We start from the raw sequence: 19,297 nt of genomic DNA, 5'->3' as shown, positions 1-19,297 counted from the left end.
ATTCAATTGATGAGAGACATGCTGGTTCTGTTATGACTGCAGTAGATGAGATTCATACTGATTCTGGGGCTGCAGTGTAGCAGAAACAAGCTGGTTCTGTGATGACTGCAGTAGATGAGAGACAAGCTGGTTCTGTTGTGCAGATAGGAGATAGCTGTTCTGAAGCAAGCTCAATATTTGAAAAAGCAAAAAATGAAAGAGAGTTGAATGCAGATGACTGCCTATTTGATTCCAAATACAACAAAATTTATGTTAAAAAAAGGACGGACAATGAAAAATCAAAAAGCAAAAGGTCATATGACATTGTGCATTCCTGCTTTTACTGTCTTTCACTTTTCACAAATATACATACGCATTTAGAAAATAAGCATTTTCATAGAGAGGAAGTTAGAGAAATCCTAAAACTTAAAGAAGATATTAAAAAGTCGAGGGACACTGACCATGCAGGAAAGAAATTATTAGAAAATGAACTATCAATTAAAAAAACCTTACTTAGGAACAAAGGTGACTACCAACATAACGATTTTGTGTTGAAAAATGGAGCTGGGGAAATTTTGGTTAGAAGACGCAAACAGTCATTTAATTTAGATGAATATGGTCCTTGTGAAAACTGCTATGAGTGGATTTTATTTGATAATATAACAAAGCACCAAAAGACATGTCCTGGAAGAAAAATCACTAATGACATATGGAATAAAGGAGCAGCAGTCATACGATCCAAAATACAAAAGGGACAGATAACCCCTCAGGGTTCCAAACTTTTGAATAAAGAAGTTATTCCCACAATGTGGAGGGATGAAATAACAAATGTTGCAATTGCTGACCCTTTGATAGTTAGTTTAGGTGACATATGGTTGATGAAGAATATAGATAACAAATTGAAAAGAGCCAATAGTACAAGTTTTCGATTAGCAGCACGTCTACTTATGCTTTTAATGAAGGAAACAGCGGAAAGCAAACCACTTTCAGACTTTTTGCTCCACTTTTTGAACCTGCTTGTCTCTGCTCCACTGTAGCCCCAGAATCAGTATGTATTGCATCTACTGCAGTCATCACAGAACCTGCTTGTCTCTGCTCCACTGTAGCCCCAGAATCAGTATGTATTGCATCTACTGCAGTCATCACAGAACCAGCTTGTCTCTGCTCCACTGTAGCCCCAGAATCAGTATGTATTGCATCTACTGCAGTCATCACAGAACCAGCTTGTCTCTGCTCCACTGTAGCCCCAGAATCAGTATGTATTGCATCTACTGCAGTCATCAAAGAACCAGTGTGTCTCTGCTCCACTGTAGCCCCAGAATCAGTATGTATTGCATCTACTGAAGTCACCACAGAACCTACTTGTCTCTGCTCCACTGTAGCCCCAGAATCAGTATGTATTGCATCTACTGCAGTCATCACAGAACCAGCTTGTCTCTGCTCCACTGTAGCCCCAGAATCAGTATGTATTGCATCTACTGCAGTCATCAAAGAACCAGTGTGTCTCTGCTCCACTGTAGCCCCAGAATCAGTATGTATTGCATCTACTGAAGTCACCACAGAACCTGCTTGTCTCTGCTCCACTGTAGCCCCAGAATCAGTATGTATTGCATCTACTGCAGTCATCAAAGAACCAGTGTGTCTCTGCTCCACTGTAGCCCCAGAATCAGTATGTATTGCATCTACTGCAGTCATCACAGAACCTGCTTGTCTCTGCTCCACTGTAGCCCCAGAATCAGTATGTATTGCATCTACTGCAGTCATCAAAGAACCAGTGTGTCTCTGCTCCACTGTAGCCCCAGAATCAGTATGTATCTCATCTACTGCAGTCATCACAGAACCAGTGTGTCTCATATCTACTGCAGTCATCACAGAACAAGCTTGTTTCTCATCTACTGAAGTCATCACAGAAGAACCAGCTTGTCTCTGCTCCAATGGAACCCCAGAATCAGTATGTTTCTCATTAGCTGCAATCATCACAGAACCAGCATGTCTCTCATCTACTGAAGTCTTCACAGAAGAACCAGCTTGTCTCTGCTCCACTGTAGCCCCAGAATCTGTATGCATCTTATCTACTGCAGTCATCAAAGAACCAGTGTGTCTCTGCTCCACTGGAGCCCCAGAATCAATATGTATCTCATCTACTGCAGTCATCACAGAGTTAGCGTTTATCTCATTAACTGAAGTCCCAGAATCAGTATGTATATCATCCACTGAAGTCATCACAGAACCTGCTTGTCTCTGCTTCACTAGAGCCCCATAATCAGTATGTATCTCATCTACTGCAGTCATCACAGAACCAGTGTGTCTCATATCTACTTCAGTCATCACAAAACAAGCTTGTTTCTCATCTACTAAAGTCATCAAAAAAGAACCAGCTTGTCTCTGCTCCACTGGAACCCCAGAATCAATATGTATCTCATCTACTGCAATCATCACAGAACCAGAATGTCTCTCATCTACTGAAGTCCTCACAGAACCAGCATGTCTCTGCACCACTGGAGCCCCAGAATCAGTATGTATCTCATCTACTGCAGTCATCACAGAAACATCGTGTCTCTCATCATCTGAAGTCATCACAGAATCAGTATGTCTCCCATCTACATCAGCCATCACAGAGTCAGCGTGTATCTCATCAACTAAAGTCCAAGAATCAGTATGTATCTCATCCACTGAAGTCATCACAGAACCAGCTTGTTTCTGCTCCACTGGAGCCCCAGAATCAGTATGTATCTCATCTACTGCAGTCATCACAAAATCATTGTGTCTCTGGTCTGCTGAAGTCATTACAGAATAAGTGTGTATCTCGTCAACTGAAGTCATTTCAAAACCTGCTTGTTTCTCATCTACTTCAGCCATCACAGAATCAGTGTGTCTCTGCTCCATTGGAGCCCCAGAATCAGTATGTATCTCATCTACTGCAGTCATCACAGAACCAGCATGTCTCTCATCTACTGAAGTCCTCACAGAACAAGCATGTCTTTCATCTACTGAAGTCCTCACAGAAGAACCAGCTTGTCTCTGCTCCACTGCAGTCCCAGAATCATTATGTATTTCATCTACTGAAATCATCACTGAACCAGCATGTCTCTGCTCCACTGGAGCCCCAGAATCAGTATGTATCTCATCTACTGCAGTCATCACAGAAACATTGTGTCTCCCATCGACATCAGCCATCAGAGAGTCAGCATGTATCTCATCCACTGAAGTCATCACAGAACCAGCTTGTCTCTGCTCCACTGGAGCCCCAGAATCAGTATGTATCTCATCTACTGCAGTCATCACAGAAACATTGTGTCTCTCATCAACTGAAGTCATCACAGAATCAGTGTGTCTCCCATAGACATCAGCCATCAGAGAGTCAGCATGTATCTCAACCACTGAGGTCATCACAGAACCAGCTTGTCTCTGCTCCACTGGAGCCCCAGAATCAGTATGTATCTCATCTACTGCAGTCATAACAGAACCAGCATGTCTCCCATCTTCTGAAGTCAACACAGAACTAACTTGTCTCTGCTCCACTGCAACCCCAGAATCAGCATGTATCTCATCTACTGAAGTCACCACAGAACCTGCTTGTCTCTGCTCCACTGTAGCCCCAGAATCAGTATGTATTGCATCTACTGCAGTCATCACAGAACCAGTGTGTCTCATATCTACTGCAGTCATCACAGAACAAGTTTGTTTCTCATCTACTGAAGTCATCACAGAAGAACCAGCTTGTCTCTGCTCCAATGGAACCCCAGAATCAGTATGTTTCTCATTAGCTGCAATCATCACAGAACCAGCATGTCTCTCATCTACTGAAGTCTTCACAGAAGAATCAGCTTGTCTCTGCTCCACTGTAGCCCCAGAATCTGTATGCATCTTATCTACTGCAGTCATCAAAGAACCAGTGTGTCTCTGCTCCACTGGAGCCCCAGAATCAGTATGTATCTCATCTACTGCAGTCATCACAGAGTTAGCGTTTATCTCATTAACTGAAGTCCCAGAATCAGTATGTATATCATCCCCTGAAGTCATCACAGAACCTGCTTGTCTCTGCTTCACTAGAGCCCCATAATCAGTATGTATCTCATCTACTGCAGTCATCACAGAAACATTGTGTCTCCCATCGACATCAGCCATCAGAGAGTCAGCATGTATCTCATCCACTGAAGTCATCACAGAACCAGCTTGTCTCTGCTCCACTGGAGCCCCAGAATCAGTATGTATCTCATCTACTGCAGTCATAACAGAACCAGCATGTCTCCCACCTTCTGAAGTCAACACAGAACTAACTTGTCTCTGCTCCACTGCAACCCCAGAATCAGCATGTATCTCATCTACTGAAGTCACCACAGAACCTGCTTGTCTCTGCTCCACTGAAGCCCCAGAATCAGTATGTATTGCATCTACTGCAGTCATCACAGAACCAGTGTGTCTCATATCTACTGCAGTCATCACAGAACAAGTTTGTTTCTCATCTACTGAAGTCATCACAGAAGAACCAGCTTGTCTCTGCTCCAATGGAACCCCAGAATCAGTATGTTTCTCATTAGCTGCAATCATCACAGAACCAGCATGTCTCTCATCTACTGAAGTCTTCACAGAAGAATCAGCTTGTCTCTGCTCCACTGTAGCCCCAGAATCTGTATGCATCTTATCTACTGCAGTCATCAAAGAACCAGTGTGTCTCTGCTCCACTGGAGCCCCAGAATCAGTATGTATCTCATCTACTACAGTCATCACAGAGTTAGCGTTTATCTCATTAACTGAAGTCCCAGAATCAGTATGTATATCATCCACTGAAGTCATCACAGAACCTGCTTGTCTCTGCTTCACTAGAGCCCCATAATCAGTATGTATCTCATCTACTGCAGTCATCACAGAACCAGTGTGTCTCATATCTACTTCAGTCATCACAAAACAAGCTTGTTTCTCATCTACTAAAGTCATCAAAAAAGAACCAGCTTGTCTCTGCTCCACTGGAACCCCAGAATCAATATGTATCTCATCTACTGCAATCATCACAGAACCAGAATGTCTCTCATCTACTGAAGTCCTCACAGAACCAGCATGTCTCTGCACCACTGGAGCCCCAGAATCAGTATGTATCTCATCTACTGCAGTCATCACAGAAACATCGTGTCTCTCATCAACTGAAGTCATCACAGAATCAGTATGTCTCCCATCTACATCAGCCATCAGAGAGTCAGCGTGTATCTCATCAACTAAAGTCCAAGAATCAGTATGTATCTCATCCACTGAAGTCATCACAGAACCAGCTTGTTTCTGCTCCACTGGAGCCCCAGAATCAGTATGTATCTCATCTACTGCAGTCATCACAGAATCATTGTGTCTCTGGTCTGCTGAAGTCATTACAGAATAAGTGTGTATCTCATCAACTGAAGTCATTTCAAAACCTGCTTGTCTCTCATCTACTTCAGCCATCACAGAATCAGTGTGTCTCTGCTCCATTGGAGCCCCAGAATCAGTATGTATCTCATCTACTGCAGTCATCACAGAACCAGCATGTCTCTCATCTACTGAAGTCCTCACAGAAGAACCAGCTTGTCTCTGCTCCACTGTAGTCCCAGAATCAGTATGTATTTCATCTACTGAAGTCATCACTGAACCAGCATGTCTCTGCTCCACTGGAGCCCCAGAATCAGTATGTATCTCATCTACTGCAGTCATCACAGAAACATTGTGTCTCTCATCAACTGAAGTCATCACAGAATCAGTGTGTCTCCCATAGACATCAGCCATCAGAGAGTCAGCATGTATCTCAACCACTGAAGTCATCACAGAACCAGCTTGTCTCTGCTCCACTGGAGCCCCAGAATCAGTATGTATCTCATCTACTGCAGTCATAACAGAACCAGCATGTCTCCCATCTTCTGAAGTCAACACAGAACTAACTTGTCTCTGCTCCACTGGACCAGTGGCCCCAGAATCAGTATGTATCTCATCTACTGCAGTCATAACAGAACCAGCATGTCTCTCATCCTCTGAAGTCAACACAGAACTTACTTGTCTCTGCTCCACTGGAGCCCCAGAATTAGTATGTATCTCATCTACTGCAGTCATCAAAGAACCAGCATGTTTCTTATCTACTGAAGTCATCACAGAACCAGTTTGTTTACCATCTCCCATCGTTGGAACACTGTCTAGAGCAACTGGGAAAAAAAAGGATATATTTCAGGGTGTGGTGGAACATGAAGGCAGAGTTAGTACTAGAGTATATGTTCGAGTTAAATCTTAGAGTCAAGATTCGGGTTGAAATGTGGACTTAAGAATCCAAGTTTAATCTAGTTTAATTTAGAGTTAATGATCAAGAAGTTTGTAATGATTTGTATAAACTACTAATTCATGACATATGGCATCTCTTTATACGATATAGAATATCCAGCTATTACGCCTTACGAAATATCAAGCTTTATTAGTTAATGCCTTTTTCCGCCTATGGGTTTGCATACATATGTCTAATTCTGCAACATACATCTCAGGCAAGACAAAAACATTACCTTTTTTCACCCATTCCAGATCTTCATTTAAGCACTTCAAAGTATTAAAAAGATTCTTTCTCTTGCAGTAATCTGAAGAGAAAAATACAAATACTTAAGATTCACCAAATTTCATTTATTTACAATTTTGTATCTATTGTTTGATTCTCAAATCATAATTATATGTATGCAATTTCATTTGGGTTGAGTACAATAAATATTTCAGCAACTTTATTGCTAAACCTGTCAGACAATTGATGTCACAATGAGTAATTTTAAAATACAGAGACTTAACAAACATGGCATAGTTTACATTATGTGTTTTTATGTTCATGTTTCTGTTACAAAAAATTTCAACATCACAGTATCTCACTAAGTATTTAATTGAAAGAACGAAATTAAAACCAAGCATATTTGTATTGTTAAAGCAGTAATTTACAACAATACACAATTTCATAATAATTACTATAGTAAATATCTTAAAACTGAGATGCTGCAAGTGCAGCATGATACGAACGCAGCATGTCAATAAATGAATGTTGGAAAAAACTTTGAAATATTCTGTAGGACAGAGTAATGTTTTTGACATTGTAATATGCTTGACACAATTTTGTTCTGGACCCCTTGTTAAAAATTTGAAGATCGGCCAAAATGCATTTTCTGCATGTTTTACCCATATTATCTCAAAAGCTGCAAGAGATAGAAAAAAATCTGTTGCCATACTGCTGAAAGCACTCACCACTGAGAGGAATCCAATGAAAAGAATCCCCTCAAAATTGGATGAAAATTTAAAGTTCAAATAAGCCACAAAATGACAATTTTTTCTGCTTCAGCCCCTTTCATCTCAAAAATGGTAAGAAATACCAAAAAAAATGCTTGGAGTGACTATTCCAGTATTTTTCACAAGGAATCCAATAGAAAATACCCCATCAAAAATAGGACAACAAATAAAAAAGTTTGGGTGTGGCCATTTTTCACCATAATACTTAGTCTTGTGGTATACCAAATCTTAAGTCTCCATTCAATAATAAAAAATAATAATCATAAGGATTACAGTAAGGTCTTCCCTGTCAGGAAAGATCTTATTAAGAAATGGATCAAACACAATATCTCTGAACTTCTCTTGGAAGACATAATAATAACTAACTGAAGTGATGCCAAATTAGCTCACATAACTCTTAGATTCTGCTTGTATAGATTTTTACATTAAGCATATTCAAGTTGTATATATAATTAGCTATTTTACTTATTTGCAGATTAAATTCAGTTAAGAATAATACCAGGCCAATAACTAAGTAAAATATAATAATACAAATTGAACTCTCTATTAAAGAAGGTGAGGAAGGTCTCTTGCATTTGTGTTCAATAGTTGCATCCAAAATAAAGTTGTTTAGAATGAGAAAAATGAAAAAATACAGGTACAATTTGTTTGGTTCCTTACAAAATCTGGATATATACTTGGATTTTAGCATATAGATAAATGATAACTGTACCAATCCTTGACAGTTACTGACAGTGGGAATCTTCACATTTGGGGAGCTTAATAACCAATTTTCTAGCCAAAAAATCATGCATATTCTTCAAAGATTAATTAATAAATGCAAAATTGAAGTTCTGTTCCTTGTATTACTTCAGAAAATTTTTTAAAGTTGATGGTTTCAGTACTGTAGCAATGGTAGATCGAGTGCACCTAGCTATATATATATGCAATAAAACTGAGCAATTGACTCAATGAGTTGTAATCGATGGTACAATTTAAAAGCAGGAAATGTTTGACATACACTTATCTTGTATTAATGTGAACATCTCTATCTATGTCTGTTGCATTAGTTTAAAACAATTAATAATACAGCTTTCACTCCTTTTGTTCTCATAGACAGGTCTACTAGATAAGTAAATACTATTTTCTGAAACTGAATAGTAATCTCCCCGTTTGCTTATTTTCCCTAACAAGGACCTCTTCTAATCTGGGGTCTGAAGGAGCATAATGATAAAAAATCTGATATTTTTTTCCATTAAATGTTTTACAATATCTATCAGATCCTAGAAACTCACATCTGATACAAACTATTTGGGTGCAAGAGATTTTTTTTCTCATTTGTTAGTCATTTTAGTGAGATGATAGGGTCCTCTTCCAAAACAATTTAAGATTATATATTTCAGCATCAATGCATAGAATCATTTTTAGCTGAACTTGTCAAATGATTGTGACAGGGAAACAAAATTCATTTCCCCCCCCCATCATTATTTACAAGCAAGCATCTTGTGTACAAAACAAGATAATTTTAGCAAAATAGCTAACAGCCTGAACACAATAATATTGCAATTTCACACTGACAGAAGTTTGGGAATTTTGTGAAACAAGCAAAATAAAAGAGTACATGTGAACCTTGCTAATCTCTCTTTTCAGTTAACAGTTAACAGTTAAGATTTATTTCACATTTGCAGAGTTATCTTCTCTTTCCAGTAGGTACATTATACTAGTTAGTGTACAATTTCACTAGAATCAGAGTCAAAAGTCAAATTTAAAATGTTCCATAAACTATTTTTACCTGATTTGTCAAAAATAAATAGGAACCAAAAGGCCCTTTCAATAAATTTGAAAAAAATAAAAAACTGAATTTTCCCTATTTGATACAAGATACCTACTGTTAAGAAAGACAACTCTTGCAAATGGGAAGTAACTCTGTAAATTGAAACGAGGGAATCAATGTAGCTTAAAACTGAATGAAGGAACTAACCATTTCACCAGAATTGAAGGAGGGGGGGGGGGAGAGTTTTTTCAACAATAAATAATGATAATAATATTAATGATAATCTGATTCTGAATTTTGAAAGAAACAAATATAACTATAGGTAAGGTATTAAAAATAATATGAAAGAAAACATTTAAATCATAATATATAATGTTAAATTTTGAAAGAGTAAAAAATGCCAATTTACACGTATTTTAAACTGGGATGCTTATCAAATGCAGCATGATATGACCACATCAATGTCAATCAATTATTTCCTAGTATTCTGTAACAGTTCTGACACAGTAACGTTTCTGACAATGTAAAATGCTTGACACAATAATGTAAAATTGCATTTTTAAGAGATAGTAAAAACCTTATGCTTTGAGACTGGAAAGAATAACAGAGAAGTTCCAATAAAAAAAAAAATCCCATCAAAATCTGATGAAAAATTAAAAATTCCTACACCCATGAAATCAACATTTTTTGGTCCCTTCAGCCCCTTTTATCTTTAAAAAATGAAAAAGATAAAAGAAAAATGTTCTGATAACTGTAACATTTTTAATGGGAAATCATTTAGAAGAAACCCCATTTAAATCAAATGAAACAAACATTTTTTTTAAATTGAAGATCAACCAAAACACTTTAGTTTTTTGCATGCTTGACCTCAATTATCTCAAAAACTGTAAAAATTGGAAAAATTCTCTGACACTACTGAAAGCTCTGACTAAGAGGAATCTAATGAAACAAATTCCCGTCAAAATCAGATGAAAAATAAAACTTCCCTTGAGCCAAAAATGGTAATTTAGTGGTAATTTTTCAAAAGGAATCCAAAGGGAATAAAATGCTTCACATGGTATAGCTTGATACGACCGCAATGGTCAAATCCTGAACAGTTGGGGCAAGTATGGACACAACATTCAAGCTTAATACAGCTCAGAGTTTGGATTCCGATAAATATTTGACAGAGCATAAGACTCTTACACAGGATGAACCTGTTAAAAAAATTCAAAAAATTTCCCAGATTTGACCTGATATCTATAATTTCAATACAGTGGAAAATTAAACAAGTCTAAGAATATCCAGAGTTAAAATTTTGTTAGATCACGAGGGACAAAAGATTGATATTATGGTCATATCAATGAACACCTAACAATGTTAATAATACAATTAAAAGAACAATGTCATTCCTAAACAGTTCATGTCATAACCCCCAAAATCAATCCCAGCATTCCTTTGGTGGTATGGCACCTTGTTTTAACACTTGTTTTAAGCCTCTTTTTTGGCCCCCAATTCCTAATCGGTTCAAGTCACAACCCTCAAAATCAATCCCTGGCTTCCTTTTGTGGAATGACACCTTATGGTACAAATTCAAAGAGATCCATGATCATTTACTCAAGTTATTGTCCTGACATCATGAAAATGCATGTTTCTGGCCCCTTTTTGGCTCTTAATTCCTAAACGGTTCAAGACACAACCCCCCCAATTCAATCCCAGGCTTCCTTTTGTGGTATGGCACCCTATGGTATATTTTCATAAAGATCTATTCTTTATACTCAAGTTATCGCATGGAAACGGAAGTGTCTACACATGACGACGACACCAGACGACAACAGCATGATACCATTATACGACTGCACATTTTTGTGGTCATATAAAAATCCATCAAAAAAAAAAACTGGAAAACAAATAAAAAAGTATGAAAATTTTACCATAGTAATTTTTCACCTTTATCTATCTCAAAAAAGTAACAGATAGACAATGATGTGAGGGGGGCCCATTTGAACTGTTTTTTTTTTCAAGGAACACAATAAAAGAGACCTCATCAAAATTGGATGTTTAGGAAACAAAATAGCATTTTTTCCATAAAAAAATCCCATTTGACCCTCCCCCAAACAACAATAGGGGCTAAAACCCCAAAAATCAATACAAACCTTTATTTAGTACCAAGGATCGGTGTCTTCACATAAAAAAAGAATCAGTTCACTAGAACAAAAATTGTTGTGCTGAAACCTGTTTACAGAAGCATACATTGTGTACAATGACAAGTGTAAAAGTTAAATTTCTTGTACTGTGCATGGAAAAAATTCTGGAGGTGTTAAAATCAATGGCTTTTCCTTTAAGGTGAAATGATTAGTACCTAACCTTAAGAAACTGATTTTTGAAACTATTATGTTTTGCAATGCAAGACAATTAATATTGAAAACTGATCACAGAATCTAAAAATCAATTTCTGCAGTAATAAAATTAACATCTAATGCACACTAATAACGAGTTAAATACTATAAATTCTTGTTTTTTTTATGAATCCTGTTTGATCACCTTTTTTGTTTTGATACTATGTAAAAACCTGTTTTGAATACAATCAAAATTTGGGCCATGTAAGCCAGAGCTCCCAGGATGTAGTGCAACAAAATTAGTAATTTGATTTGGACAATAGCAAAGGTAAATTTATGATAAAACAATTCTTCTTTACACAAATTCTGAATGTTGTAGTTTTAACAAGCATGTAAATATTAGTGTGCATTGTAAGAACATAAAATGAAACGAAAGAATTTCATACTCTCTGCAAGTTTTGAATATTGTTGAAAATTATCATAAAAATCTTCCACATCTGGCACATACATCCTAAAAATGTACAAATCTTAATATATTACACTCTGCATATGGATTCATTTAAGAATCGATCTAAATGAAAACCATGCAAAAATGTCCAGATAGAAGGTTCTCATTTCTTTTAACTAAATGGTGAAACAGAAAGACCTTCCTTCAAAACTTCTTCAGGCACAATTTTTTTAATGAAAAATCCAAGATGGCCAAACTACAGGCCTTAAACTTTTTTTACCCCATTTATTTGTAAATTTAGTAATTTTTTATGATAAAATTTGACTACTTAAAAGTGTCTTCTGAGTAATTTTTTCTGATCATATCAAAATACTATCAATAAATCTTTAAAGAATTATCTTTTATCTACCAATTGCAGTCCAGATTTTACATTTCAGATTATTTATGAAATGGTACCATCAGGAAGAACTTTGGCAACTTTGGTCACATCATGCTGCGCTTGCCAAGCACCTCAGTTTACCTATTAATTGATAAATCAAAAACTGGCCAACTTTGAGAGTTTAGAACATGTTTTACGAAGCCATTGACAATAAAAAGTTAACTGCTTTTAAACAAACCAGCATATCACTTGTTAAAAATGCTTTTATTTCAAAATTTGGTTCAGACATGTTTTTTACCATGTTTGCTTAAAAAAAAAAAATCGAAACATACCTATTTCATCCATTGCTGGTGATGTAAATAGTCATTTGCCATAGAGTGATTTTTGATATTGTTGCCTTAACAGTATACTGTTTTAGAAAATCATAAAAAATTATGTTTAAAATGTCTACTTATGACAATAGGTGCTTATAAACAATGGACATATTAGCATTTTTGAACAATCTGGAAAACTGCCAAAGTTCTTATTGATGGTGCCATCTCATAAAAAATCAGATATGTAAAATCTGGACTGAATTTGGTAGATAAAAGATTACTTTTTCAAGAATCACTGATAATATTTTCATATAGTCAGAAAATAATACCCTGAAGACACCTGTAAGTAGTCAAATTTTATTATAAAAAATGACTAAATATAAAAAAAAAATTAAATGGGGTAAAAGTGTTCAATGCCTGCAGTTCAGCCATCTTGGAAGTTTTGAAGGAAGGTCTTTCAGTTATACCATTTCACTTGTGAAAAAAAAAAAACCTTGCTTCCGAACAAAATTTAGGATTTTGCATGCTTTTCTCTGAGACAAGCTCTTAATACAAAGGACAAAAATGTCTCAGAAGCATGTATCCCTCACATATTCTTTCTGATCAAGTTTTTTACCAATTTTATCAACAAAATACACCTTCTCATTAATCAGTACCCTACTATACCTGTCAAAGGCCATTTTATCTCCCTTTTTTATGATCCAACAGCAAAAAAGATTGTAAGAACATATTCTGATATAATGTTCCTTCATAGAATATAATTTCACTGAAATCTCCCAAGGTGTTCAAGAGGAGTAATTCAATTTTGAGATAGATTTTCAATTCAATGGACACACAACTTTAATTCTAAACTAACTCTTAAGTCATTCCCTAGATTTTCAAGAAATTTTGTCGAAAAAAATCGTAATATTTTGCATAAAACAATTCTAATACAACAATTTTGTTTTTTTTTTGGCTTTTTGAGATATCCAAGGAAAAACAATACTTGTATGCATTCCTCCACGAAGATCTTAAGGGGTTATATAATGATGACTCATTACAAATATCATGAGAAATTCCTTTTGTATTTTGTTAAAGATGTCTTCCTATATGATAACATGATGTAATGCACAAAAAACCCTTTACAAGATTTAATTCAAAAGAAAAAAAACAAAAAAACATTAATTTAAGATCCTTTGGGTAAGGTGAGCTAAAATCTGCACCATTTGATTGACCACATTTTTCAGATGGCACTCTATTCTTTCAATTGATATTCAATTTAGTCAATTGTCAATTGGGTGCATTAAAAATAAAAAATTCCAACTTCAGTCAACAGACTAATACTGGCAATCATTTTCTGTAAAACATATTAATAAGTGTTTGTATTATTTTAATTAATTACTTTTGCAATCTATCTATAATCTATAATAATCTTACTTTGCATCATCTGACTTGATGTACACTAGAGGACCATCTGGATCTAACACCTGAACCGGCCATTTAATTTTCTTTAACCCATTTAAAGTGGCCCATCCAATCAATCTGAAAGACATAAATGGAGAAATGCAGTCTCTCTGACACTTACCCCATATCTTTTCATTTTCATATTGAATTAAGGTTTCACACTGCGCTTCCAACAGTGCATACTTTACCATGATGTCATAACTCGTTTGAATTGTGATCTTTAATAATGGCATTTCCAAATTCTCCAGATGAAACGTTGTCGCCACAAAATATGGTGGGAAATATAAGAGACACTTAAATTTGCATTATTACTTTGATCAACCATTTCTTTTTCTTTTCTAAGAAAATAAACAGGTAAAAATGTGCTTGATTCAACTTAAGAAATTGACATTAAATTAAACAGTACAATTTTTCAGTATCTTTTTTCATGAAATTAAAGAGAAAATCTTTAAAAAAAATCAAAATTAATTGCAGTATATTGCATTTCACAGTTTAGCTCAAAATTGTGTTAATATCTTTGTTCACTCACCCATAGCAAGTAGTTTTGAACACAGATGTATAAAGACTTAGGTAAAGAACAGAGATTCTAAGGGTAGGCACGTCTGTAGTTGCAACACACGGCAGTGATTGGGAAAGGCAGGGGCCATGGGCCATAGGCCCATTGAAGCTGAAAATGGCCCATCAAATTTACAGGATTTCATTTTGAAGGTTAATAAATGGCCCATTAAAATCTTAAATATTTGTAAAAAAATGCTGAAAATGGCCAATTTGAAAACAAACTTTCTCCGACACAGATTGTCAGAAACTGGAGCCAAATGTGCTGTTTTCTTATATTTGTAACAGTTTTGCTCAATTTAAGACAGCTTTTAGTATAGAAAACCTCAAACACATGCATGTGCCAATTTTTCAATTGAAATCTTTATATGTTTTGGCAATAAGCATCTTTATGTAAGAAAATTGGATTGGCAAATGCATGCGCTAAACAGACTGAAAAACTATAAAAAAAAAAAAATAGTTATTTTCCTTTGAATCTACTGATTTCTTTAACTTTGAGTGCTTAAAATGTGAGATTTTCGATTTTTTATTCAATAAAAGGATATTATGCCTTGATTAGACTACAAGTAGACAATAATTTTTAGATTGATCTGATCTGGTTTACATTTGTACTGAACATAGCTCTCTTGATTATTTTTCGAAATTCACATTTCATGTTATTTTCATTCAATTTTTTTGTAATGGTAAAAAATTTAAGTGAGCAAAAATGAGAAAAAAATTTTCAAGATATAAGCAAAGAAATTGGCATATAACAATATGGTTACCTGTCATTATTTTTAAGACTCTTTCCCTCATGTTTTCTTTGTGGCAACCTGTCCTGTATAATTTTCTGGCTCTTTTTTACTGGTTTTCTTCGTGGCATTCTGTAAAAAAAAATGTTTATAAGATGACAAAAGAACAAGTCTTGCATTATATCCTAAATGCACATTGACAACTGTTTTATTTGTCAGTAATTTTTCTTTGTCTATCAAAATAAGACCAAGAACAATACCTGTATTTGCAGGTAATCTTGCAAGTTGAGGGTCTAGTGCATGAATACAGTGACTAGCATACTTTTGTTTTTTTAACAAATGTAAAGTTTTTGGAGCATTTCAAAATTTTCATATTTAAGTCAATAAAATTCAACTATTTATAAATAACTCAAAAAGAAATCACGAGTATGGATCCCTTGTAAGCAAATAATTACATAAACATTCAAGTCAGACGTGTTAAGTTTCACTGATCTGTGAGTCTCACAGAAATCAATGAATTTTTATGAAGATCTCCCACCTCCCAAAGTTGCCTCAAAATCTCACAGATTTCAGATTCCCTCCAAAATAAATTTTCCCGCTGTATGAACCAAGTTGCAGTTGGATATACTGTACATTCCGGATGATTTGGTGTATTTGTTATTGTGAAGAACTAAATGCTGGAAATAATGCAATAAGTTTTTGTTTATAAGGCCAAAAAAAAAAAAATGATTGTTTCCTGTTTCCCGACCGACCGGGATTGAGACCCGCCGACCTGGATTTTTCCCCCAGAAATTTCTGGAAAAAATCCTTTCCGTTCCGAAATTTCCGGAAGTTCAGAGTTTCGTTTAATTCCGATCCGTGTGAGCTTTATTTGTCGCAACCCCTCGGAGTTTTCTATTAGGAAGTAGCTCACAGGTAGCGTGTCCCGACTCTAAATAAACAACAATGGCTGCCTCCTTGGCGGCAAGCATGCAATCGGGCATGCAATCCACCAGTGTGCTGCAACTGATGTTTAAGACGTGTGTTCACCAAAAGGAGAGATCGGTGATTGCGTCAAAAGAAAAAAAAATTTACCTACCTATCTACCTGGATTTTTTTGGCTATGGAACAGGAAACAAACATATCTTTTCATATGGCCTAAGATACCCAACAATATATCCAAGTTTCATTTGATTTGGCTTTAAACTTGTTAACTTCCCGAAACCAAATTCCAAGAAGATAGTTATATATATTATATTATAGTTTCTTTTTTCTTTGAGTATATCACAACCCTATTTTTAAACAACTTTTGAGCTTTGGCCCTTTGGGCCTCTTTTTTCTGAAAGCGATGGGCCCAGGTGCTCATAACTCATAATTCCCTGGACTAATTCATAATTATTGGACAAAACTACCTCACAAATTCATTGATTCTACTAAGCTCATTAGACTCATAATTCTTTAATTCTTGGATAAATTGACTCAGAATTCCCAGAACTGAAAGTTTCCTCATAATTCTTGGACGAAACTAAATCACAATTTCATGGATTCTGGTAACCCAATGCATAATTCTTGAAAAAAAATTGCCTCACAATTTCATGGACAACTAGATATCCAATAATTCTTGGACAAATTGACTCATAATACCCTGGACTACAATCCTTGTAATTCTTGGACAAAACCTACTCACATCAGGGATTTACGGGATGCATAAAACAAGCGTCTAATACGCAAAACATCTTGCCAGGACACCAAAAATATTGCAATACTCATCAGTTGGGATTCCAAAAATATGAAAGTACTTATTCTTCAATTTCAGTAGAACTTACATCTGCTCATTTTCATAAACAGGACCCCCCCCCCTTTTCTAATCATGCCTGCACATTGTTGTAAGTTTCAATATGTTAAAATTTGAAAAGGATGGGTCTAGGGAAACTCAAATTATCACAAAGAAACCAAATTCATCACTGTAACTGTTGTCAACTTTTCTAGTCATTGTCCAGAAACAAATGTTGATGCCTCAGTCCACCAACAATCACCAAACCAATAGCTGAATTCAACTCTGTTGCAATTGGGCTAAAAACTTAAGGAAGATCACTTTCAGGGGCAATAACTCCAACATTAAGCAACAATTTTTTTCAGAAAATTTGGAAAATGTCCAAAACAATATTACTCGTATCAGATTGTTACAATTCATCAAGTAGTCTCAGAGAAGACCTCTGAAAAATATAAAGATGGCAGGCGATGACAGACACATAGTGATGGTGAAAGCCCAAGTGGCCCATGGGGTAGCTGAGCTAGAAAGGACATAGCATCTTTATTTGCTAAATAGGCTAGGGGAGAAAAGGTGTATTACAGTAACAAACACACAACCCCCCCCCCTTCATCAATTTTATAGTAAGATTCATATCTGCCAAAATCAGAATATCAGCAATATTTCAATAATCTTCAATGGCTAAGAGAGTAGTAAATTGCCTACCTTAATTGAGGTACAAAGGATAACAGTATGTCAAAATTCCTATATCAATGCCAATCCTATATGATGCAAACAGTTGAAGTTCTGAATAAAAAAGGATTACATAGGAGCCATCCATAACAGAACAACGAAAGTTAAAGCCACTTGATGAGCAAAAGTTGTATATTTTCAGAAAGTCATCATGAAAAATGAAGACTAAAAACCCAGCAGGAATAACCCAGCTTGACTGTGCCATTTACAAACATGTGCTCCTCAATATTTCATTTTGAATATGGAATTATGGGATATCAACACTCAATAAATGGACAACTGACCCCATAAAACATGGACATTGCCTTGTATTATACTGACAGATGCACAGTGGAGCTGTGGCATTCCCTTGTTAGACAATTTTTTGACATGCATGTACATTTTTAAAAAAAAATGCAGTCTTCCAAAATGTGCCGGACTAGGCTGTATGTCCCATACTATGTTACTAGCCAGATTTTGCTGATTATAGACATGAAAGGCATAACTGTCGCGGGACTTTGGCACCTAGATTTATACCAGAAAGATTCACTGAAAATAAATTTTTCAATCAGCAATATGTTCTCATGATTATAATGTCAAATGTCAAAGTAATGACATCTGACTGTACCAATATAAACAAAATCAGTGAAATGCACATAGGATAAGTGAAAAATTCAATTTCTGTTAAGTAACATGTATCACTGAAGGCTGTATGGTGAACTGTATAAGTTTAATTGTTTTTGTTTGGCTTCAGTGGATGGCTATCTGGAACACTGTTTTAACTGTTTCACAAACAAAAGGGTTATGAATCATTATACATGTATCACAGCTATGTAAATGTATAAATACATGTAGATAATAAAATGTTTGCTAACCTTGGTCAAATATTAAAGATACTTCTTGTATTCAATTGAATTGATGCCACAAAAAATAACAGCAGCTGCTAATTCTGTAATATCATAAAAAGCAAGTCATTGGTACCATCAATATAAACTTCAAGAACATTAAAGTTATTGTCAGAACAAAAAATACAAATCTTAGAAAAATCAGTCAGAGGCAAAAATATAAATCCAACAGGTAATTCTGGCTCCATGTGCTATTCAGAGTTTTCCCATTTTCAAATTTGCATTATGGGAAATAAATGACAAACTAAACCTCATAAACACAGACAAGTAAACTCACAGTCCATGGACACAATGTCACATAAATCATGGACAAATGAACTCACAGTCAATGGACACAGTATCCCATAAACCATGGACAAATAAACTCACAGTCAATGTCCCATAAACCATGGACAAATGAACTCATAGTCAATGGACACAATGTCCCATAAACCATGGACAAATGAACTCACAGTCAATGGACACATTATCCCATAAATCATGGACAAAAGTCAAATGAACTCCCAGTCAATGGACACAATGTCCCATAAATCATGGACAAATGAACTCACAGTCAATGGACACAGTATCCCATAAATCATGGTCAAGATTACCAACAAAATAAAAAAAAAACCTTCTATTTTATGACTATTTGCGAGAAAAAGTAGAATTTCGGATATCATTCCTTGTTTAATATTAAGGAGGGTAAAATTCAAAGTCGAAATTTTTCTTTAAAAAAAATGCCAGATTCAAATTTCGCGGA

At 35.6% G+C, this 19,297-nt stretch overlaps 1 protein-coding gene across 4 annotated transcripts; it reads right to left on the bottom strand.

The window, feature by feature from the left end:
* Positions 1 to 76: 76 nt before the first annotated feature.
* LOC148623634 (uncharacterized) lies at positions 77 to 19,096 on the bottom strand. 4 transcript variants are annotated; one of them, XM_088565586.1, is made up of 6 exons: positions 18,526 to 19,096; positions 15,223 to 15,321; positions 13,877 to 13,981; positions 11,766 to 11,830; positions 6,489 to 6,560; positions 77 to 6,140 (listed from the first exon to the last, which is right to left on the bottom strand). In XM_088565586.1, the coding sequence occupies exons 2-6, from the start codon at positions 15,318 to 15,320 to the stop codon at positions 925 to 927; spliced, it is 5,556 nt and encodes a 1,851-aa protein (XP_088421712.1). In that variant the 5' UTR covers position 15,321; positions 18,526 to 19,096; the 3' UTR covers positions 77 to 924. The 4 variants fall into 4 exon arrangements, with proteins under 4 accessions (XP_088421712.1, XP_088421714.1, XP_088421713.1 ...); XM_088565588.1 differs by having other exon boundaries at positions 18,879 to 19,096; XM_088565587.1 differs by lacking the exon at positions 18,526 to 19,096 and adding an exon at positions 15,728 to 16,070.
* Positions 19,097 to 19,297: the final 201 nt, after the last annotated feature.

The sequence above is a fragment of the Perna viridis genome, chromosome 2, assembly GCF_037379345.1.
Source record: "Perna viridis isolate PV_CMFRI_1.1 ecotype Kerala chromosome 2, ASM3737934v1, whole genome shotgun sequence".
Taxonomy (NCBI): Eukaryota; Metazoa; Mollusca; class Bivalvia; order Mytilida; family Mytilidae; genus Perna; species Perna viridis.
The sequence above is the reverse complement of the archived record's forward strand: the minus strand, read 5'-3'. Positions and strand labels throughout refer to the sequence as shown.